Source organism: Trematomus bernacchii, unplaced genomic scaffold, assembly GCF_902827165.1.
Source record: "Trematomus bernacchii unplaced genomic scaffold, fTreBer1.1, whole genome shotgun sequence".
Lineage (NCBI taxonomy): Eukaryota > Metazoa > Chordata > Actinopteri > Perciformes > Nototheniidae > Trematomus > Trematomus bernacchii.
In genome coordinates, this window is record NW_022987851.1 from 6,327,590 (window position 1) to 6,352,505 (window position 24,916).

The 24,916-nt window shown below is 38.7% G+C and overlaps 2 protein-coding genes across 2 annotated transcripts; both read right to left on the reverse strand.

The window, feature by feature from the left end:
- Positions 1-18: 18 nt before the first annotated feature.
- LOC117468687 (TPA-induced transmembrane protein homolog) lies at positions 19-3,698 on the reverse strand. The gene is made up of 7 exons (XM_034112910.1): positions 3,227-3,698; positions 2,781-2,858; positions 2,513-2,599; positions 2,093-2,225; positions 1,837-1,997; positions 1,000-1,070; positions 19-869 (listed from the first exon to the last, which is right to left on the reverse strand). Exons 1-7 carry the CDS (start codon positions 3,290-3,292, stop codon positions 674-676), a joined length of 792 nt encoding a protein of 263 aa, XP_033968801.1. The 5' UTR covers positions 3,293-3,698; the 3' UTR covers positions 19-673.
- Positions 3,699-4,787: 1,089 nt separating this feature from the next.
- On the reverse strand, positions 4,788-24,220 carry zgc:153184 (uncharacterized protein LOC751652 homolog). The gene is made up of 6 exons (XM_034112912.1): positions 24,097-24,220; positions 9,063-9,146; positions 8,891-8,962; positions 7,550-7,618; positions 6,450-6,638; positions 4,788-5,862 (listed from the first exon to the last, which is right to left on the reverse strand). The coding sequence occupies exons 1-6, from the start codon at positions 24,100-24,102 to the stop codon at positions 5,470-5,472; spliced, it is 813 nt and encodes a 270-aa protein (XP_033968803.1). The 5' UTR covers positions 24,103-24,220; the 3' UTR covers positions 4,788-5,469.
- Positions 24,221-24,916: the final 696 nt, after the last annotated feature.

The window sequence follows — 24,916 nt, forward strand, 5'->3', positions numbered from 1 at the left end:
ACAGCAGGTCACTTCTTTGTGAATAGAAAATATAGTTTTATTAGGCCATGAACAGCTTTACTTATAAAATGATCACACAAGCAGCATAGTGTATCTGTACAGTTCTCTAAAGCGGAGTTTTGATTTGCAAATCATGTCCTGTGATGGAAAATAAAGCTATGCAAATATAAAAACTTGTATTTATATAAAAAAAACATGTATAAAGCCACAGGTTTTGAACAAACGGTCGTATGATTTCACAGTGGTAGACAGGGAATGAACATCAATAATTACAGCACTGACATTTTTACCAATATTCTTTCAATTAAAACGTGCAGTTAAACTAGGCACAATACAAATATAAACATCAATATCAGAGTGACAGTAGATTTCCAGGCACTGTTGATTGATTTCGAAAAAAGGAACAGTCTCAAAGCACCGTAACACACCATGAGATCACACACACAGTATGACCTACAGGGGATTGTGTGACTGTGGCCATGTACTGTAGGTTTATGTGGTCAAGCTGCAGCATTTGCAACATTTCTACAGTCATGGGGGAAAATCACACGCACGTATGAGAATCATATGCTACAAGCAACCATCTCCCTGTAGAGGGTTAAGTGTTTGCTCAGTGTTTCACTTAAATGACAAAAAAGAACAGAATTCCCTATACGGATTAGAACATGTGTTCCTAGTGATTTAAAAACATCTTTAGGGAAACTGGATCTATGTACATCTGCCCTGACTCATCTGGCTCCTGGTCATATAGGAACTGTCTGAACACGTTGTACACCATCTCCCTGCTCAGAGTTACGTTCCTCAGCTGATCCTGGTGGTCTGCAGGCATGAGAAATGTCAGCTGGTAGTCAGCCATGAGCGACTGGTTCCTGTGAGCAGAGTAAAACAGAAGTTCAAACCACTTTTCAGTAAAATGCACAATGACAAAAAGCCCACTCTACGTATGTAGCTGAGGTGTACATTTTAGTGCATAAGCATTCGAGTGTGATGTGTGTTTACCGGAAAGCATATATGTCTGCTTTCGAGAAGTATCGTCCGAGAGCAGGGGAGGATCTGTAGAGGTCAGCCAGCTGGGTGGGGCAGGTTGACACAAGCAGAAGCAAACAATGAGGTAAATGGTTTTGGCAGATAAAGACCTACTTTCAATAGACTGTGAGCTCTACTCTGCCACTTAGGGCTCTTGTATTCGCTGTAAGAGATCAACAAAACAGCTCTCAGCAACAGCAGCTATGAACAGGTTTTTGTCTTTCAGTTGAGAAAAGTGCCAGATTTTTCAACCAAATAAAGATCAATTGTGAGTTCTGGATGAAGTTGGCTATGCAGCTCTCTCACTAAATACAACTAAATATAGAATTTAAAGTGTGAACCGCGGTTTTAAAACACAATTCAAAATAAAATTAAGGTATCCGAGACTAGGTAAAAGTTTTCACATTGGAAGCAAATAAACCTAAATAGAGAACTTTTTAAAATATCGTTTTATTTGATGTTATTAGTCATAATTGTTATTCTTTTGTCCATAACTTGTTAATGTATGTTTTTAAATGAAAGAAATTATGTTGCTTGTTATGAAATGTGCAAAACACTGTAAATAGTGCCTCTACAATATCATAACTATTAAGTTAGTTATAATATTATGGTTATATATATTAAGCCATTATATGGTAGGCATCACATCAGTTCCCTATTTGTCATATAAAGATAGACACTGATGCAATATAATGTTTCTAGTCATATGTTATATTGTTTGTTACTTAATATACTGAATTATAAATACCACAAACTGATAGGATTTTATTAAATACATCATTTGAAATACGGGTCATAAATGGTAAAAACCTTTTCTTTAAGTTCACCGGCGAGTGTTTGGCTCTCGTTGGAGGACATGGTGAAAAGTTCCTCTGTAAAGACCAGATTGGGCAGCTGAAAGCTCCCATTGAAACACTGAGGAACTTTAAACGTCGCGGGATCAAATATCTCATCCTTGTCCTCATGAATCACTGTTCAAAGAAAGAAAACGAGAATCTGTCAAAGCCTTGGCACAGATCAGATAATAATAAACACAATAAACAACACACCCATCATGAAACCTTACCTGAGCACAGAATCATTGAAATGATAATCACAGCAAAGATGAGGAAAAATAAGAAGATGATGGCCATCCACAGTTTGACTCTCCAGAAGATAACCTCATTCAGCTCTCCCTTTATCCTGCACATGGCACTTGTCTAAAAGCATAATGAAATGACTTTGTCACAATAGGGCTTCACTTTTTGTTCAAGCTTGAAACTAGCATTTCATGTGGAACATGGTTTAAGAGATAACACTAAAAGCATAGAAAAACTAGAGTTTATGTAGCTGAACTGTCCTCGTTTGTGTCCGGGGGATGCATGGGAAAATAATTTGTTATCACATTATAACAGAAACGTTACACTTCCTTTATTCCAAGTATAAGAAGAAATGCCCCAGAAACAACATATTAACATTATCATTTCTTAACTAAGAGTCTCCATACCTCTTGAGGAGTGTAGATTTTTTCCAGATTAATTTGAGTTTCCACTGCATGGTCAGAGGCCACTGTCCCCCCATTACAACCAGAAGTCTGAGAAAAAGACACAGCATGCAACTGTCACTCATCTAAGGACAGTGTGTGGATTTTTTTTTCTCTTGCAGGAATGATGAAAATAAGTGAGTAAAACAAGTTGTTGCCACAGAACACAGTACATATTTATTACATACATACACATACTGAAAACTTGAATAAAACTTTTATTCAAGCTCACCTGTGCAGAAAGCAACCCGTCGTTCTCTCCTACATCAGTGATTCTGTTGGCCGCACCATCTCCGTTACCTGCTGTCACCTAGGAGCAGGCAAATATTGGGGAATAAATGAAATTCTTTGTGCAATAATAATGGTTATATTATCCCAATTTGGGATTAATAAAGTATATATCTATATATATCTATCAATTTTACATAGATCAGCCATTAAATCTAAGTTTCATTAGTTAGTTACCTTAAAAAAAAATGAAAGATTAGTTCAAATAGTTAACTATCTTGAAAAAATAAAAGTAAAATAAAAGTGCAGACACAGGGTATAGATATAGTATAGTCTGCCTATAATTAACATCATAAGCTTGCATTATATTGTAATTATTATTAGCCTAGTAAAATATTATTCCTCTTCTAATTAGAATTGCCTCTACACTTTTAAACCCTTTGAACTTACCTGTTCTTTAGACAAATATGTTGCTCCATGGTTCCCATTAGTCTTGGTCTGCAGCTCGATGTCCATGCTTGCTTCTTACTCCCGGTTCCAAATGGAAGCAGTCCTAACCCGGAAGTGTCAATAAGCTAAAACTTTTAATAATGAAACCGCACTGTCAGCATAAAAGTCCCAGATGTGGTTCAAAAAGGCAACAATTCCTCTTAAACAAACAGGTCGCGAGTTCACATTGTAAGGTGTGACAGCTCGTGGGAACGTTTTTGTTTGGTTTTGAGGCGAGGAAATGTGTTTATTCTTTTCCGTCTCGCCCTCTTCCCAGCCTGCCAGGTGAGTTAATTTAAGTTTCGCTGCACTGACGTCGTAAGGCGTTGTCAAGAAACAGTGGAACGTTAACAGACATGACAACAACGTGACACAACCCCGACATTACATGGAACTACAGTGAGTGTACTGCGAGTGCGAGTCACAGCCAGCCTTACTGTAAATACAACTTGCGTTATGAAGTTAAATAAAATGGAATCTACCGAGCAAACACTTTGTACTGTTGCTACTTGCTAGGTATTTGAAGTGCGCATACCACGTGATCTATTTTTTCCCCAGGTGAAGGTCTCGAAGATTTTACGACTTGAATATTTGCTTAACCAAATGACACGTTTAATAAGTCAACATGCCGGTTAGGAAGTGTTTTCTTGCTGCGTTTGTCAAATTCAAAGAAAGTTTCCTAATTATTAGATTAGAAACGTGTCTACTTTTCACAGTGAATAATGTGTTACGGTGCACGTATCACCTCTTGCTACGCTATACAAATGTTACAACAATCTAAGCCTACTTACAGTAAACATGTTTTTTTTAAAGAACAAGGGCTTCTGGATAAATGAACGGTATTTTTTTTTACATGAGTTCTTTACATTCAAATTAAATGTCAAAAATACAATTCTGAGGTAAAAACATGTATTTTATGCTATGTTTGCAATGCTCAATGGTCACCAGTAGAGGTCGCGACAACTGTTAAAAAACCGTATTTTTTACATGTTTTTATAACGTACAAATAATGCCCTCAGAAAAAGGCATATATGGTCATAATAAGATTAGTTAATATGTTGATTAAATGCAATATATGATATACTGAGATTTCTTCAAAAACATGTCACATGAGTAATTGCCTATAGTAGATTAGTCTAATCTTTTTATTAGACCTCGGCTCAGATTGAAAATGGGCAGATCTACAGCAGATAATGATGTGACTTCAATACAAATAAATATATCAGGGTGTTATGTGTCCAACCATAACAGGTGCAATAAGGCTGTTAATCTAGAGCTGTGTAAAACTGCTAGTCCTAACACTCAGACACAGCCCTGCAAAAGTGTTGATTCACGTTTGGGTGTTCCATATGGTGCAGCAGCTTAAACAATGCTATCCACTATCAGCATCAGCAACCTGTATTAACTATAAAATCTTAACTTTTTTAAATAATAAAATCTCCCAGGAGATGAAAATGACAGATTTTCACTTCAATAATGAGAATTTGACTTATTTCAACCCCAATAATTCTCCAAACACATGCAATGTCATCCTTCCAGAGAAAGGAAGTTTTATTTTCTTAACATTGCTGCGCACAATTGCAGAGGACCCAAGCCTCTCCGCAGTAGTACTGTCATTTTTTGTAGAATACAAAATTAAAGACAAGCACATACATCAAAGGAAAACTATTAGCATTGTACATAATTTCAACCTTAAGTGATTTGGTATGACACCAGAACATTTTATATATCTGCTAATATATATATTTATATTTGTATGTAGTCTAATAATATTTAGCTTTTTGGGTATCAGCATTCAGCATTTCCAAAGTCCTTTGTACATGACAGATACTTCTGACATGTAAGTGCACTCTTAACAATGTCTTTGATTTGCAAAGAAGAAAAAGCAATTTCTCGAAAAAATAGGAATCTTCTCATGAAGACTTGATTCGATATGACACAACCTCCCTCTTGCGTGATAATGGATGCTACATCAACCTTGATCCTGATTTCCAAATGCAGGGAATAGCTGCTTCTCATAACTCTCCAGTGTTTGTAGACCTGTTCTGAGAGACGGTCAGGAGAGGGCGACAGAGGGACTTATGAAGAGCAGGTACCAAGACATTTAAACAAATGATCTTGGAGTATTTTAAGAGATTTCTTAATCAAAGCAAAACATAATTTGTTAATTTTCTTTTTCATAGTTGACACCAAGTTTTGCCTCCTTAGTGCTCTTCCTGAGGCATCTCCTCCATCTCCTCGGTCTCAACATCGCCCTCTATCTGCATGGAAGTGCTAGGCTCTGAAGGCTGCTCTTCCTCCTCCATGACCTCCACGTTCTGGGTTTGTTCTGCTTCCTGCTCTTCCTCTGGATCTCCCATGCAATCTGGGTCACTCTGTGCTACCTCATCCTCTGTTTGTTCACAGTCCTTGTCCTTCTCTTCAGCTTCATTCAGACTTGCTGGCTGTCCATGTTCAACAACGTGGTCCCCATTTACTTTTGGGCCATAGAGTTCACATGGGGACTGAGCACCCCCGATGGCTCCTATTTCCTCTCCAGTTGACCTTCTGTGCTGTCTTGTGGGTGGGCGTCTTTTGAATGATAATCTTGCACGAGTCTGTGTGGAAACAACAGTTTAGCATAACAAAAACGTTTGATAACTTTGACACAGCTAAGAATCTATATTCAACATCAATGTATTTATATCATCAAATTATTTCTGTCAGTGGCAGCATATGCGTGAGAGCGCCGCACAAAATGGTACCTAGGGACTCTAACTAGGCTAAGGGGATTACATCTTCAATCCCCCTCGCAGCAGCACTCATGCACTACAGGGGCATCTTGGTCCGGCTTATCCAAGGACTGCTTGAAGACAAGATGCAGAGCACACGCTGAGAAATACGTCAACGAGGAATGGGATCATGTGTCCGGTTGTGACGACACAACTCTGTCGGTGGATAGCGTGAGAAGCACATAAGGGGCCTAAATATGGCAGCAGCTTGTGTTTTTCATTTAATGGCCCAGGAGTTTAAATTTGCACCAAAAAAAATATGCAAATATGACATATTAGACTACTACCAACTCAAAACAAAGCTTAGAAAAGATGATATATGGTGCTCTTCAACATGACACATATCACAACAATTCAAGTGCATTATTAGGAAACGTTGTAACAGATAGCTCAGATCTATTTATCCTGTTTACCTTGTTGAAGTTGGGCAGCGGGATGCCTTCAGGAGGGCTGTCGAAGCTGATGGGATCCTCCTCTTCACTGTACAGATGTGAGGTCAGCGGGCTGTAGGGGACAACAGGGGACAACGGGGTGGGCTGGAGCCTCACCTCAGGACTCTTGGGTGAAGGCAGCAGAGCAGTGGGCGACAGGGCAAGATTTGCCTACGAGAAAAAGAAGATCCTGAAGCATGGACACTATACTCTCTTTAGAACATTGTTTTTAATAAGACTAAATTGTAAAACAGTGTAATGTAAATGTATTTAAACATCACATTTCAAAGTCACATGTTTTTAGAGAGCGAGCCATACATTCTACAATATAGTCATTCTATTTTGAAATATAACAAATAAGTAAAGGGAAGATTAATCCATGCCATGTTAATTCAAACATGGATATATTATTAAAATATATTAATACAGAGATGAATTACACCTTAAAATGTCTAGCTTTTGTAAAAAAAAACTAGTAAACGGATGTGCAAATAGGACTTTGCTCAGCTTGCACCCGTCACCATCCTATTTTGTAAACTCACCTGCTCTACATACAGCCTGTAATTCTCTTTTAGGTGTTACAAACAACACCTGTCATATTCACACTAAGAACTAAAGTACATAAGAGCTCAAATTAGTCTCCAAAACATTGTTTAAGTTTAGATTAGAGTATCCTACCTCCACTGGGGAGAAGAGGAAGAGGGAGAAGCGGCAGCCCTTTTGTCCCATGGCTGCCCACCGTGTGAATTGCTAACTAATGGAACGATGGTGGTGGAAAAGGAAAGAGAAGTTGGAGCCTCACTAGAGGCTGTGTGGCCTGTGATCCCATTAGCTCATTTATCTGAGCCGATTGTGGCATCCAGGACAAACCCTTCCCCTTTTTCTCAGCATGCGATGAGCTCAGGCACCAGTGTCAACTGAACAGTGGGGGGCAGTAATGCTTTACATTATCAACATGTCCTGATTATGCCTACTTCTGCCTGTATATTACATCCTATAATAACAAGTAAGACTGAGTATTGGTGAGAAACTGTTTGGGTCCTATTTCTCTCGCAAAATATTTAAATGTAAGATGCACCTACCTGAAGTTTCTCAATAATGGAGGAGTTCTTGGTCTTGACATTAAAGGGATTTGGTGAGATGACAGCTTTCTGCAATAAACCACAGTCGGACAGAAATAATGAAAAGAAAAATAGTTATAAAATAAAGTGAGCATGTGGAATAGTGCAGTACGAGTCTATATACAAGTTATTGGAATGATATACATCAGTAATATGTATCTAATATATATCATTCCAATAACTTGTATATAGACTCGTACTGCACTATTCCACATGCTCACTTTATTTTATAACTATTTTTCTTTTTGTATTGCTCTTGCTATCTGTATTGTTATTATGTTGCATTGTTGGAGAAGCCTGTGACATAAGATTTTCAACAACATAATTACTCTGTAGCTATGTCAGTTTGACAATAAAGAACCTTGAACCTTGAAGACAAAAATCACAAAAACATCAGAACCCCCCTTTTAAACAAGGAAAGCTCATCCTGACTTGCAAGCGCATTTACCACATTAAGTCTGAATATTATAGATTAAATTAAAGGGGGGGGTAGGTAAGTTTGAGAAACCGGCTCGAGATACACTTTTTGTTATATTCCATGGAATGCTCTTAACATCCCGATAGCAATGAATATCTTAAGTGCTTTGACAAAAAATCCATCTGTGGAAGCCGTAATACTGTAAAAAGTACGACCAATCATTTTAGCCGGCCCGGCTAAAATAACTGGATGGCCTACCTGCCTGTCAGCCTTCCATCTGTGCACAAACTTATCTCGTGCCCTCATTGGTCATGTGCGCGTTCGTGTGTGTTGGAGGAGGGGCTCTGTAAGGAAGTGGCAGATTTTCTCCGGTTGTGTATTTTCAAATTCTAGCGCACTCGAGCTGGTTTCTCCAAAATGACCTACCCCACCTTTAATTAATCAACTATTACAGTACATGCTTGTTATGTATATATTGTTGCACTACTACCGTGTCTTGAGCTCTGGTTTGTGTGAAAGAAAGATAAGTTGTTGTAGTTTGAACAAGAGCAGCACTAACCCACTGAGGCTCTGACTCTGATCAGGGGAGCACCGGTTCAATTCCACCTTGACAGCCACTGCATGTCACTGTGTCCTTGGGCAAGACACTTCAACCCAAATTGATCCAATGGGGATTGCCCACAGTATTGAGTGAATCGTTTTGGGTGAAAGCGTCTAACACAAGTAACAATGTAATGTAAACAAACAATACACTGTCTACTGTTGAAATATAATCACAATGAAAAACAATAAACAGATCCAAGCCTGTTTCCTGGACCCTGCCTTTGTGTATACAGAAGACCAATTTGTAGCTTATGTGTCAGAAAAGGAGGAAAATTACTTACATCTGATTCTTCATTGTCATCCTTTTGTTTTTGCAGCTTTAGCAAGCAAGGTGGCGTTCTTCGAAATCGCAACTGCAAACAGGAAGCAGAAGGGATGTAAATACAATATAATATCACAATCAGTCCATTATGTCTTCACTAATTAATCTATAAGTATGTATACAAAAGTTACCTCCCCCTTTGAGCCGGGCATTGGTAAAATGTGACCTTTGAACCTTCCAGCCAGCTCAGCCACAGAGGGCTTGGATGGAGAATCCTTTTGGAAAAGAAAATCATTTTTATCAAACATATTATGTTGCTTTGCACATTTAAAACTGGAGAATCTTATTGGAAAAAAAACTGAATTATGGTACTTAGGGGAAGTGCATTTTATGACAATACATTGACATTAAACTTGCAGATTTTGAAGCCATATAAGATGTTTTAAGATAAACACGTTTTTACATTCCTCTTTTTAAAAGGAAAAAGCAGACGGGTTGAGAAACATAGCAGAGAGGCAGAGGAAAATGGAACCAACAAAAAACAACTTTGGTTCAATGCTGTCCTTGGAGGAACTCATGTCTTCTGCTTAAGAGTGTTTGTTTTGGGTTTGGAAACAGGAAGTGAGCCCCTCTCTGCACAGCTGTTCAACATCACCCTGCAGCCTGTGACAGGAGGGTCCTGTACCCGAAGCCTCACACTGTTATCACTTCTTGGCCCCTTTACTTTGGTCTCTCCCACTATTCCCAAGCTGATTGCCAAACTCCCCCCCTCCGTGCTGCCCTTTAATGACTATTCACCCACTTCACATATCTGTGGCCTTAGTGATAAGTAATTCTGTTTTTTCCAGTTCTCGCCACATTTTTGCCAAGTGTTTGGACTGTGCAAATTATCTTGCATCATGTCGCTGCTATTTAATGAGTAGTATATACAGTCACTGCGTATGGTGCTCCACCCTTTCCCTTTCTGGATTTAATGCTGCATTTCATTTCCATTCTACTTTTATTGACCACTAAAAAGCTTGTGCGTCTCCTCACAGCTGGTAATTCTGTCACATTTCCTGGGTGTGCACTCCTCCCTCTCTGCACTGTTGCCCATGGAAACATGAATCTCCCAAGATTCCCAGATACAGGCATTCCATATTTTAATCGCAAGGCTTTATTTTCCTTTTCTCCCCTTGTTCTCAACATGACCTCACCACCATGCTACCTCCACCCAAATGTATTACAGCATCAGCCCTGCAGTGCCTCTCAGTCCTAATCCACATCCCAACCCTTTTCCTGAGTTCTCCTTTCTCATCCGTGATAAATAGTAATCACCAGGGACCACCCACCCTCCACACCATTATTTTGTAACCTCTTATTGTTTAACTCTTTCCTTTCGTCTAAAAACAAATGCCTCCTACAGAGCAAAATACCTACAGTATAGTCACAACCGTGCAGGCAAATGAAGGTTTCACATTTTCTGAAACGTTATTTAAAAGACAGACAAGAGCAATGTCTAACACCTCCCTCTAACATACATCATTGCTTTCTTTCTTCATAAGTTAACTACTTCTATTCCTGACATAGGTTAAACAGTATTTAGAAGTATATGTTGAGTGACCTCTAGCTCTGACCTCTAGCCAAGATTAGGGCTGCTCGATTATGGCAAAAATCATAATCTCGATTATTTGGGTGAATAATTGATATCACGATTATTAAAAACGATTATCCATTTACTTTGAAAACATCCATTTATTGAAAAAGAAAATGTGAACAGTATATTTTTAACAGTTGATTACCTTGAATTTTAAGTATAATTCAACTGAAAAACCAATAAAAGAACATATTTAAAAATAAATAAAATTAATCGTTTTATTTCGATTATGTTGTTTTCATAATCGTTGCAAGCCAAAATTGTAATTGCGATTAAAATACGATTAATTGAGCAGCCCTAGCCAAGATGACATTTTAGATATTTTTATGATTTTAGAAATGATCATACTTGCAAAAGTGCCAGAGCTATATGAAGATGTGAAAGTCTTTGTTAGCATTACAAATTCAGATCCATTAATATCCTTCCATGCGTGCGTTTCAAAGCCAGCTCTTATCTTCAATTAGCTTCTTCATAGAGAATTTAAATAACGTCAGACTCAATGCAAATACATCACTGCTTCTCAAATTCACTGACCATGCATACAGAATACAAGGTGAGAAATGCAAGTGTATTTAAATGGTGTAGGAATGTATAACAGGCATCAACACATCCACTGTTTCTTCAGAACTACATTCTAGCGTAGCATTTGTTTTGTTACTGCTTTATCTGCTATATTAAAAATATCAATGTCTTTGTTAAACTTAAATGATTTCACTAAGATGATAAAAGGGACATTACTTAGAGAAAACATAGGGCCCTCTGTTGGTTATCAGTGCATGTTTAACTCAGCTGGGACCCTAGTTCTGTGGAAGAGTGGGAAACTTTGGTTCACTGCAGGAGAGCAGGGCAGACTATTTCTGGGGCTCGAGGCCTGGGAAAAAGGCCCAGAGCTGTGCAGGCAGCCTGGATCGCAGCTCTGTAACCCCTCAGCTCCTCAGAGAGGGTCTGGATATGCTACACCACATCTGAAACATGCTGTAATCTAGCAGAGCAGTTGAGCATGTCTAAACAAGGAACATTTTCTTTTTTTAAGTCTTCTTAGAGCAGTGCCTTTTCCATGTGTTTCAAGTAAAAAAAAAAAGGTCTGTGTCGACACTAAAAAAAAAAAAAGCTATTTCTGAACTCTGACTTCCATGGAAACAAATCCTCAGATGTAGCAAGTTTTAAAGTAACACATACAGTAAAGAGTTAATGCACTGTTATTTAAGACAGTTTTACTTTATATAATGCATAAAGCATGACAGAAAAAGTGCATGCTTGAATAAACACTGGTATTCAAGGGAACAGTGGTTGCTTGGACGATAGTAAAGAACTAGTTTGAATCGCCAGGCCATTTTGGAAAAAGATAGTGTGGTTCACTCACGGATGACACTTCATTTATAGTGCAGTACATTGGCTCCACTGTGAACACTCAAGTGTGCATTGATACTGTTGAGGTACTGCTGACTGGCTGTCTTTGATGTCCCTAAAGTGGTGGTATCAAAAAAGACATTGTGGCATACAGCAATGAATTATTCGCCCTTAAATCATGCCACATGCTGCTTTAATCACATGAGAAAGTCTATCCCCAAACGTGACAAATCAAGGTTGTTTGGTACTATGATGCTTTACTTTTGAAAACCAAAATACTACCATAAATAAGTTCCATAACCATTCAAATTGGCTGCAATGCCCACCACAACATTATAGTGACACATGTTAAAGGATTAATTCACCCACAGAATGACCATTTATGCATCAATTACTCAACCCATGTTACATAGGGTTCTTGAAGGTTTTTCTTGCATACTTCCACAGTAAACCAAGATTTTAAAAACTGAGAAAAGTATTTATGAATTCAAGTAAATTGGGGCAGCATTCAACAACAGCAAAAATATAATTAAAATCCATTTAATTCTCACACAATTCATGCAGTCCAATTTAAGTCAGATGTATTTGGTTTCATACTCACTTCTTCTAACGAATGCATTACACTAAATGGGTAGATGTCTGGAAAGCACATGTCTATCATTTTATGGTTTACAGTGTTTCCCACAGATCTGAAATATACTTAGGGGGGTGGTGGTAGCGGGGGGGGGGGGTGTTAGCAGACCCTTCACGCGATGGCAGAGCGAACAGGTACTGGCAGGGCCCATAGTGATAGCCCTATAGTTTAAATATACTACCCACAAATGAATATAATGGACATGGGTTACTATTTAAAAAAAATCGTAAATGTATTTAGGAACCTATCCATGTGATTTTAAGTGGGGGTGGACCTCAAATCCTCTAGGGGTGTCCGGGGGCATGCTCCCCCGGTAAGATTTTTTATTTTGGAGTTAAATGCATCAATCTGGTGCATTTTGAGGGGAAAATAAAGAGACTAGATCTATGGGAACACCTATATGAAACAGAACTGTATACATTTCAATAATCATAAAATCATGGCCATATACAATATGACGAAACACTGAAACTTGTTTATTTATTTATTTTTGGTTCATTGTGAGTGTGTCTGTGCTCCTGCATCAGCCTCTCCTGTCTCCCTCCTCCCTTCTCCTCTTTGAGGCAGCAGCAAAGACTAGTTTTAGCAAGTTTTAACAAGTTGTAAAAGTGTATCTTACCTTTTTTCACCTAGTTAACTTTTTTTTTTTTATTCATGCATATTTTACTAATCACTCCCCCCTCAAATGGAAATATGTGTTTACATAAATGGTGACCAAACCGTTTGAGACTCACTGAGAACTTAGACGTTAACTATCTAAACACTCAGAGAGTCCTTTACCTCACCTGAGCTGAATGACACACCAATCAAGGGCTTTGATTTATGATCTGTATGACAGTGGCCATGTCGGCAGGCCACATCATGTAGACAGCCAGTCACCCTGTGTGAGGCAGGCCACTTAACAGGCCTGGCCATCGGGAAACCCCCCGGTCCTCCCGATGGCCAGTCCGGGACTGTGTACAGGAGGCGTAGAGCGAGGGATCATTGTCCACAAGTTAATCGATCGCAGATGGCGTCGTAGTCGCGGACGAATAAAAAAACTAAAAAAAAAAACTAAATGGGTCGCGAAATATACTTGGGCGGCCGTTAATATACCTGGGCGGCCCACCCAAGTAAAGTCTATGTGTGGGAAACCCTGGTATATACAGTATGTCCATACCACCCGCTCTTAATATATGACAATGTTTTTATTATTAATAACCTGTTTTGTTGATAAAAAAAAAAGGTGACCTCCAATATGGCTCACACATAAGTATACATGAGCCTTAAAGCCTCTAAAGAAGACCGTGGTAAAAGTTCAGTGTAAATGTGAAGCAGAGAGTTGCAGGGAAAAGTGTGTGCATCCTCAGTGAGCTGTGTTTGGATAAGTAAAGGTTAATCCCAAGTAACCAGCGTCTTAATTTCCAGGCTGTGGATGGAGACACGAGGTTTACTGTATGACCGGCAGATGTGGAAGGAGAACAGAGACTAACAGAAACACACAAAGCCTGCTATTGTCCATTCCTGTTTCCAGAGGCAAGGAGAAGAAGCACATGATGTTAGTCTCGGTAAGTCCTAACATATCTGCTTGATACAACAACGGTGATCAGAGAGCAAGAGACCATGTCATCTGCTATGGAATTGATAAAGATGAAGTCAGGATCTCTACCCCTTCACCAGGAAGTGTCAATCCCCATAAGCTCTTGCTGTTGAGCCCCACACAGTAGGAATCTGTCAAAGTGCAGATAAATAAACCACACCAAAGCACAGCTGTTGAGCCAGTGCTTGTTCAATAAGATAACCAAGCGTAATGGCTTCAGTTCGAGTCTGCAGACTTTGTTTTCACAAGTCAGCGTGTTCTGCCAGGGGGAAAACCATCAGAGAGCAGCTCCCTTCTGCCTACACTTGTTATGAGGTAAGAGAGCAGAGAGGCACCTTCTCGCTCGCTTCCTTTCCAGGAAAACATGATGTGTTTTTGGACTGGACCTCATCTGAATATCTCACTTTTCCACTGCCCTCACTGGCACTGTATTTATATATATAAATGTGTTGTGTGGAAGTAGAAAGCACACTGCTTACTGCATGGCTATTGAGACCACACCCCCTACAGGGACTGTGCATTCCTCCATCACATGCACAGATGATTTCAAGAAGACTGGATCACACTTTTGAGCCCAAAGCACAAGACAAATGAAGCCACATCTTTACATTTTGAATGGGACTTTGTGGGGACTTTTGGATGGGGGGTGCATTTTTGTTCATTTTTTAATGAGTGGGGTTGGGGGGATGAGTAATATTTAACTCAACATTCCTGTTTTCGTTCTTCAATTAAACAAATAATTGTTCAATAAAATAATTAAAACTTTTTCTGTTCTACTTAAAACATTTTTTTTTTAAATCTGTTGAAATGTCATGTTTTTTGTTTAATTTTGCATCGAATATTTCCAAAATTCCCCAGCTTAAGTTTCCGCCCCTTTGCAACCCTAGTCACAACAACACAAGAGGCGTTGTAGATATGCTTTTTGCAATTTGACTGGCAAATTATGAAGAGAAGAAAACAGATGAGGAGCCAGGCATCCTGATATTTCAATGTGATATCTACCATGGCTGAACTATTGTGCAATAAAAAGGGTAAGGTAATGGAGAATGAATGATGGGTGAGAAAATGTAAACAGCCCACAGCAGACACTACGTCCTCCAAATCTTCGAACGTAAGCAAGAAAACATTGATACAAGCATCTGTTGGGGATTCTACTCGGGTATTCTCATCCACTCTGATCCAGCAATCACAAAGACAAAAACCATCTGGACAGTGGATCAGATTGTTGACGTAGAGGCAGAGTATCAAAGACATGGGATGACTTCATTCAGTAAAGCCTCGCACCTTCCCTCCAAGATCCATCGCCACAGGCTTTGGCATCCATTCATTCATGGCAGGCTTCGGACATTGCATACTTTACAAATATGTGAAAACACTCTAAAAAGGGACCACACCATAATGATGTTTTATTTTTGATAAAAATGTATTTTGCTGATAACATTGATGATTTTGTCTGCACTTGGCCTCTAAGCTTAACCTACAAATCTCACTTTTTTACAAAATGAAAAAGGGTTTGAAAGAATGTCACCTATAAAGTACATGCAGCATGCAGCACTTAATGTGTTTGCACTACTTTCTGCCAAAAAAGGAAATAAAGAGCATGGCTCAATGCCAAATTTAGAAGAGGGTGGTTTGAGAGAGGGGGGGGGGGGTGCAGGCGGTATGGGTAACAGTTCTGCAGGGAGATTTGGAAGCGGGTTATAAAGATGATGATTATGTTTCTTCAGAGTTGCTACCTTGTCTGTACATATTGGCCCTCTGTAGACTTAAACTGACTAAATTCAACTTGTTTGACAATCTGCAGATGTCTGAGGCAGCTTAAAGTCTGACGCAGGCTGCTTCATTTTACATGAGTCCATCCATGACATAACTTCCTTGAAGCCAACAGCATGTGTGTTTTTCTTTTACAGATCCTCGCTATCTGTTCTCCCACCCAGGCTATCTCTTTGCCCCACACTGCTGCAGACTGAAGCTCAGAGGGGCCGGCCCCTTGTTCTTGATAGCAGGACTCAGAGAAAAACACACTTCACATATAGTGGGAATGCCTATAATGGCGACAAATCATAAAAATGTTTAAGAAAATAACATAAATGGCTTCGCAATAAAAGGCAAAACCGGAATTATGTATTAGGTTTTATGAACCATTTTATTCGTCGTACAGATGCACTAATCCTCCAACCAGCCAAGCTTCCACGCAGGGAGATATAAATACAGGCAACATGCCAATTAGTAAAAGAAATTCAAAAAACTACAAAAAAGTTTGATATTTTAGAATAACCTCAGGGAATCACACATTTACTATAAACTAGTTTAATGCTTCGTCTGCATCTGTGTACACTGCAATCTCCAAAAATACTGAGCTTTCCAAGTTTAAAAAATGTATATATATATATATATATATTGTTTGTGAGAGTCTGTTGGAAAGTTCCAATGTCATTGAGAGTACGCAGCAATACAGAGACAAATGTTTGTTACCAGTATGAATGTTAATTGTGAACTATAAGCAGTTTTGTTTTACTTAATTTAAGTATGTATCCCTGAGGCTCATTGAAATAATGTTTAATTAATCTCCAAAATGATAAAACATTTGCAAAGCCGTATTTTGAATGTTTTGAAATGTGCAGTGTTTACATTGAACGTAGGTCCTTTCTTTATCTTTTATTAATGCAATTGAACATATTACCATTGCTAACTGGGGATATATTTTAATGTCTAATGAGTTCCAAATAAATTAATATCACCTCAGTAATTCTTAAAGTCTTATGTTTTCCGATGAAAGCAACATTTGATAATTCCCAAAACTAGTTTTAGTTTTGAACCTGGTACCGTAACCTGGGAAACTAAATATCTTGTGAAACAGTGCAGACAAACAGAAGTAACTACGGGGGAAATATGAATATTCTGCAGAAACTATGCATCTTTTTTTGTTTGCCTTTCTTGTTCAATTGATTTAGAAATAACAAGCATTGTAAAGTGCTGGTTTCAAAAGAGACATATCTTTTCAGCAGATATGTGAAAAGAAGACAGGAAACAAGATAAAAAGACAAATATCAGATAAAAGCGAAGTTGTTCGCAGGATATTCTGATTAAACAAGCCACAACAGGAAGCATCAGGGGAATCTGAGTTTTCGAAGTCACATGAGATGCTGGTGGTTTCTCCCATCATCACTATGCCTATCCAGCCGATCTTATCATGGCTCAGATCTGCATTATCTGTCAAATCAGATAACATTAAATACATTCTATACAGCCTCTGCTGAGCACAGATCCAACCATAACTGTACCGTGACTTAGAGAACGGGCTTGAGTTTCGTGGGCTTTCCTTGATGCTGATGCTTTACATTCCACTGAGCTTCACGGTCACTTAGGTGTCTGTTTTATGTGAGGGACAGAGTGAACCATTCATACTGCCCTGAAACACATACAGCTTAATATAGAGCTTCAGCAGACACCTCAGACTGCATCCGTCCCTCACTGGTGAAGTCTATAAGGATGGGAATACACAAACAAACACTAAATCTGCTACATGATTTGAACTAAATTCAGGAGACAACATTTAATTTGTCTCACAAAAAGCAACTCAAATATGATTTTTCACTTTTATAACTTTTCTCTCCTAAACATTTAAATGAAAAACAATCTATTTCTTTTTAAAATATTTAAAACTGACCTTTTCTTCACTTCAGAGTGCTAAATATCGTTTAAGCACGGAATATTTAGGAAGAAGGTGCGACTGGTGACAGTGGTGCCATGGAAATTTCTAAATAAAGGCACATCATCATTTTCACTTTGCTTCAATGTTTTTGGATCGTAGACCATTGAATCGTCACATATCCATACCATGTTTTGTTATAATCCTTATTTTAGCAACACAAAGCTTTAAAAGCTTTGTATTTACTTTGACACTTTCCTATATACTGGTTTTAGTGGTATTGACTGTAACGCAAGTAAGAGCTGTATTATAAGTAGTAGGGATAGAAGCATTAACAATAATATTAATAGTGGGACTCTAGGTAAATTACATATTTGAAAGGAAATTTGGAAAAAACTGCCTCATTCGCAAACGTCTGGCTGGTAGAGACTGAGTCCCTCTGTTATTGGTCTCTTAACTTTACTATGGATTACATAATAAATGTGCACACCATATGGTTGGCAAGGAGATCCCAAATACTCACTCCTCTAGCTGCGGTGTTGTTTTTCCATCAAAGGAAAACCACCACCCCTAAACCCACAACCCTCACACACTTACAGAACAAATGAGCATACACACACATGTACGTTACAGTATGTAAACTTTCCAGTTCGTCATCTAAATAGCTTTTTGTTGCAACACAGGAAACACAACATTTTAGAATTTCCATGCGTCAATCTGCTTTAAAGGCACGCCTAAGCTGTAAATTCATGTCTTTGAACACAAACAGCTAATTTCTGAAATTAGAAACTCAGCAGAATTTAAACTAATATGTGATGTCACCAGAGGTCAAAGCTGAGGCAGTTTTGAAGACGGGGAATGTGAGACTGACTTTACAGACTAGTTTAGTGCTTGTTTGCATGTGCTTTAGGCAGAATGCAGCAGGCAAAAATACCTATCCATCTCAAACTGCAGTAGACAAAAGTGTCTCTCTCCAAACAGCTTACATCTGCAGAGCTCATCCATTTTGCATACATTGCAGGTGTCAGATTGTTACTGGTAGGAAATTCTCAGACTGAAAGCAAAATATTAGCGCAAAACTCAACCAGGCGACAGATTTCACCTAACTTGTGAATGTGACAAGACTCAATAAGCATTGCTTGGGTGTCACCAATGAATGCAAGCTAACATTTCTAAGAAAATAGTTCCTGTTCACAACAATGTCAGTGGACTATATTGAGTAACTGTTTTGTCATTTCTGGAAAGAAATGTATGTTTTTGTGATATTGTTAAGACAACTTATCGTTTAGTTTAAATGTACATTGCAGCGCTGCTACCGACTGATATATCTTTTAGTAAAAACTGTGAGATTTGGGCTGGGTGTGTAAAAATACATCAAGAAAAAGTTTGAGTCACCAATAATTGTTGACCCTGATGCCTCCCTCTCATTGTTACACTTAATGGAGCAAACAACTTGAACTCATACAGACTAACTATATCAGAAACAAAAGATTTTGTAGGAAATGCACCCCTCCTTCTTCTTATCATAGTTTTCATCTTTTCCTGATTTGGGTGCAGTCCAAATTCTTTTATTCTTTCTTTTAAGGTTTTAAATTGAAGCTGAACAAACCAAAGCCACATCTGAGTCCTAAAGTTGAGTGGTGTAAGTATGCGAGTGTATTTCTGTGGCAGATTACTAATGTGCTCCCTCACGTGCTGTGGGGAAAACATGGGTGTTTCTCTTCCTATTTGCCACATGACATTAAATACTGAAAAAACGATGGTAAAGTCAGAGGGAACAGTTTGTTTTGCAAGGAGGAGAGGAGACCACAAACCTGAACCTAAGCTATGAAGAAGCAGACTTTGTTCAGCTTCAGGCCTAGTTAAGGACAGTTTAGCCTTTGAGAGGCGAAAGCATGGCTTGTCAGCTGAGGGTGGGAAATTGTTGTACAGAATAAACAAATTCCAGGTTTACAATAAAGACAAAATCAACTAATTGCCTTTACTTCACACATTCATCATGTAGCCCAGTTATTCCCTAGTTTAATCAGGGAAGGGCCCTGAGTTCGTTAACTCAATAAATCTAATTTACAATGAAGAATACATAAGGTAGCCTAATGTTGTCGTTATCTTGAGTCCCTTTAAGCACCTTTAAATACTGTAACTTCACTAGTATTAGATTATGTCTACTCTACTATAACATATACACACTGAACAACTTAGCTGAGTGACATAATAGAAATGTATATTTAAATGTGTTGAGCACAATGTCACTTACCTTAAACACATTAGTTTAAATACCTCTATTAAAGGAAATCACCAAATATCACACTGGAATCAGTTTAAGAAATAGAGATCTCAATTATTTACTGTATACTTGTGAACAAACAAGATGAAATATACAGTCAGAATGTACCTTCAATAATGTCAGATTAATAATCCCTTTAATTGGAAATTATTATAATATCAAAATATTTCAGGTCACCTTTGAATCAATTTCACACTTAACTCAGTGGGCCCACACTCACTCAGCACACACACAAGCCGGCAAATAAAATGAAATAAAACCCCTCACGTTGCAGGCCTGATGTGATGCTTGAGAGCGTTGAAAGTCAAAACTATTTGTCCTCTAGTCTTCACTCAAATGAGCAATAAAACCAGCGCGATACCTGAACATCTTCAACTCCAAACTGCAGCTGTACCGATCCCTCAGTCTCAGATGGCGATTAACGGCGGCGGGAAGGTGTCCAGCGACGGCGTGCTCTCTCGTATTGTCCAAAACTCCTCACTGTGTCACCAACTTGCAGCAAAACTGATAAAGATCCTCAGGGTTTTCATGCCGAAAAACCCAGAACTGAAGCCAATAGTGCAAGCTGAGTTAGCTATAACGTGGCTAAGAGTCCATTCACTTTATTAATGAATGCTAACACTCAGTTGCTAACAAGCTAATATACACACGTGGATAACTCTGTGACAAACTTTGAGTAGAAATGTATTCAGTTCCTTGCAGACAGCGTGTAGAAAAATAATCCATATGAAGACTGTCGAGTTGATAATCTTGAGACACTAACTACATACTTATTTGCTATAGAGAGGCGAAGTCCCTCCCTTTCCGGGGGAGCTCCATGGGACCTTATTTCGGAAAAATTATGTATTGAAGTCAATGGGGAGAGAAAGATTATCTTTTGATTCCGTTTGAATTGTGCCACGAATTACACATGTGATGTTTGTCAATTTAAAAGATAATTTTGCAAGTCAAAAAAATTAACACTTTTTTTTGTGTGAAACCGCTCAATGAACTACATCTCCCGTCTCGCACCACACACCAAGACGGCCGTCACGTTAGCACATTTCACTTCTTTCTTTCAGAATGAGGCGAAAAGTATTAAAAGAGGTGAACATCACTACAAGTCTGGGCATGTTGAGAGCTGTACATACACACAAGGGGAGTTAGTCGGTTCCGTGAGAGCCAGCATGCGGGACCGGGATTCTGGGATTTGTAGTCTTTCTAGTTGCGTATTTTTCATAGTCTTATATTTCAACAGTTTTACGACAAACTGTGACTTTTTTTACATGGAAATTATTTTTTAAGATTGACACACATGTGTAATTCGTGGCACAATTCAAACGGGATCGAAAGATACGTTTTCTCTCCCCATTGACTTCAATACATAATTTTTCCGAAATAAGGTCCCATGGGTCGGAAGTAGATGGGCGGGACTTCGCCTCTCTATAAACTGTCAACTTTAATTCACTCTCTGTGCCGCAACTTTGTCAGTCAAGCCACCACTCTAACCAAGCCCCCAGGAAGTGCGCCGGACTCTGAGGAAAATATTCGTTGTGGCCAAACGGCGGTACCACACTTCTGTATCAGTCGCTGGGCCCGGAAAGACTTTTTCCCCATTGACTAACATTGGGAAAGAGACAAACTACCCAGTATGAACATTTGTATAGCCCTTATTCGGTCCTCAAGTTGTAAAATGTGCTAATAACGTTATTCTAAGAGTTATTTTCCTCGGCATTATGAACGCGCATCCAACCCACGGGACCGCGCCGCCCGGCACGTTCATGTGACGTGTTCAGTACTAGATGAGTTTTACCTTTACCCATGGATGCACAATAAGAACGGATTATATGATTATATGAATACTTTCGTGACGTTTCGCTCTCTCAAAAGTTGGGCCATTTTGTCTTCATTTGCCAATGAGCAACTCTCATAGGAATGAACGAGGCCCCGCCTCCCACGCTGTATCCATGACTCTAACGCACACTCTCTCTCTCTCTCTCTCTCTCCGCATAGAGAGGCGAAGTCCCTCCCTTTCCGGTGGAACTCCATGGGACCTTATTTAGGAAGAATTATGTATTGAAGTCAATGGCGAGAGAAAACGTATCTTTCGATCCCGTTTGAATTGTGCCACGAATTACACATATGATGTTTGTCAATTTAAAAGATAATTTTGCAATTAAAAAAATGTTTTGCCGTAAAACTGTGAAGTAAGACTTTTTTTGTGTGAAACCGCTCAATGAACTACTTCTCTGGTCTCGCACAACAACACACGTCACCAGAATGGCCGTCACTACTGTCTTGCCAAAAAAGGGATTGACTACCCTCACTATCACCACAATGAAACACGTCCAGAAGAATGTCATGCAAAGCTGCCTGCCTGCCTGCCTGCCTTCCTTCGATTCTCCCTGCACTGCCTGATCTTTTTAATGTTCAATGTTAACCATTTGTGCAGATAGCACAAAAGTAGAAAAGATCGCCGATGCTAATGTAGCGTTAGCATTAGCATGTCTCCCCGGGGTCATCCGGGCTTAAACGGTGTATTCTAGAATGATCACACCGGTGTGACAGTACTCTTCAAAGGGTTCACGAAATATGACTACTACTCTTACTGTTTAACATTTTGGGTTACTTAATGTTACTTCATGTTAAGGCTAATAAAAATGACAAGGCTAAGGCTGTAATGCTAACTAACGTGCTTGCTACTAGCTAGTTAGCTAACTTGATCCAGCCACTCCTGGTCCTTTCATCAGACGGGAAGCGAAAGAACGAGCAAGACCCATTGCTGGTATGATTACAACCTGGTACAAAGCACACAGGCATCTTGTTAAAGTAATTACTTACTTACTCTGGGATTTGTAGCCTTTCTTTGCGTATTTTTCATAGTCTTATATTTCAACAGTTTTATGACAAACTGTGACTTTTTTGACATGGAAATGATTTTTTAAGATCGACAAACATCTATGTGTAATTCATAGCACAATTCAAACGGGATCGAAAAATACGTTTTCTCTCGCTGACTTCAATACATAATTTTTCCGAAATAAGGTCCCATGAGGTCCACCGGAAAGGGAGGGACTTCGCCTCTCTATTCACTTCCTGCGAACCTCAACCCGCCCCCCTGAACCAATCAGTATACATTTGAGATATTTTAACAACACTTATTGTCTTGTTTTAATTTCACTGTAAGGGTTATTTTCAACCTGGTTACAATCACAACGCCCAAACACTGGCTCTTGACAGACGTTGTGTCAGCTCCATTTCCCTTCACTCACACTGTGGTGACTTGTTATGAAGAAGCTACCGCAGAACTGCTACTTTTAAGCCTAAAAACACACAAACTGAGCCCAAGTGTGTGTTTGTTATTAACAGAACTACACCCTCAGGAAAAATAAGTACAGCCATCCTTTCATAGAGCTGAAAATGTATCATATCACATGCAGTTATCCATTCATTTACATAATTTAATATAGCATATAATTATTGCTCGACGTCATAAGTTAAGTTAAACTATTGTATCAAAAATCAAAGCTATGATGTAAATACTGTCAAGATAATTAAGAGTGTTTATAATGCTAAAAGTAGCAAACTAAACTACAGTTGCATAGTAATTCATAGATGCAATGACACATGTAGGTATGCAACTATTATAATTAATTATTATTTTGAATATGTATTCATGTTCAGATGATTTCCTAGATAATTGACATATCGTTTGGTCCATTAAATGTCAGAAAAGAACAACAAGTTTCCATCCTAGGTTATTTTTGCCAACCCATAACCCAAAGATATTCAGTTGAAACAGAGAAAGAGGGAGAAAAGCAGAACAAGTCCACGTTGGAAAGGTTGAAAAAGCACTTTGAAATGTTTGCATAACATATAACATATATTTGCAGCTCTACACAAATTCTATAATATTATTTCCTAAAGGTTAAGGGAAATAACACGCACCATAAAAAGCATTATGTTGTTACTCACTGTGATTGCTATGATGCAATGTTTAATTTCAAGTGCACATGGCTGCACACAACAACAGTTCATGTTAAATACATTTGCTCAAGTGGCCTTAAAGTACACGCTACAACTACGCCCAGAGTCATAGAGTAGTTACCTCCATCCTGGGGAATGTGCCAGAGATCTTCCTGCTTTTTTTCTCTGTATTTCGGCCTCTTGGAGCAAACTGCCTGCTAGTTGAGAGGAGACTGAGGAAAGCAGCGGGGACAGAGAGCAGCTCTGTTTTTATATCAGGAGCCAAACGAGCCTCAAGCACGAGGAGGAGGAGTGGACAACTTTTACGCGTATTTGGCCCCGTCAGCGCTGTCAAGTCACTCATTATAAAACATAACAGTACTTCTGCTAAAGACTTTCAAAATAAAAACGGAAATTAGTGCGCTTCATTTTTTTATTCTATGTCTTAGATACACAATTATGTTTTCTGTAGGTTGTTAAGTTTGGCAGATTCCAACTGGAATAAGAAATATGAAGTATTTTACTTTAGGTTCAGCTAAATAAGCAGTGCCAATAAGCAGCCAATGTAAATAATCAGTTGTCAATGTTTCACCCTTGAATGGATACACTAACATCTTGTATCTTTGACAGAGGCTGAAGGAGCTTTAATGCTGGTTGGACTTCAGTTAATATAATTGCATTTAAAATAGAGAAACAACATTTTTATTTTCACTAAACTTTTCCATCAATTTTACTAATCAATCTAAGCCGTAGACATGCTTCTTACTTCAAGTCAAGATGGAGAACACCTGCTGTAAACATTTTAAAGTATCAATCCACAGGGAGTGTAGTGCGGTACGACTTTTCTGCAAACAATCTTTTTGTTTCTTTACCCTGTTAAACTTTACATGCACGTTCCCTTATCATACCTATTTAATTATAGCTACGTTTTCCCTAAATGTTTATAGGCTACATAATAATAC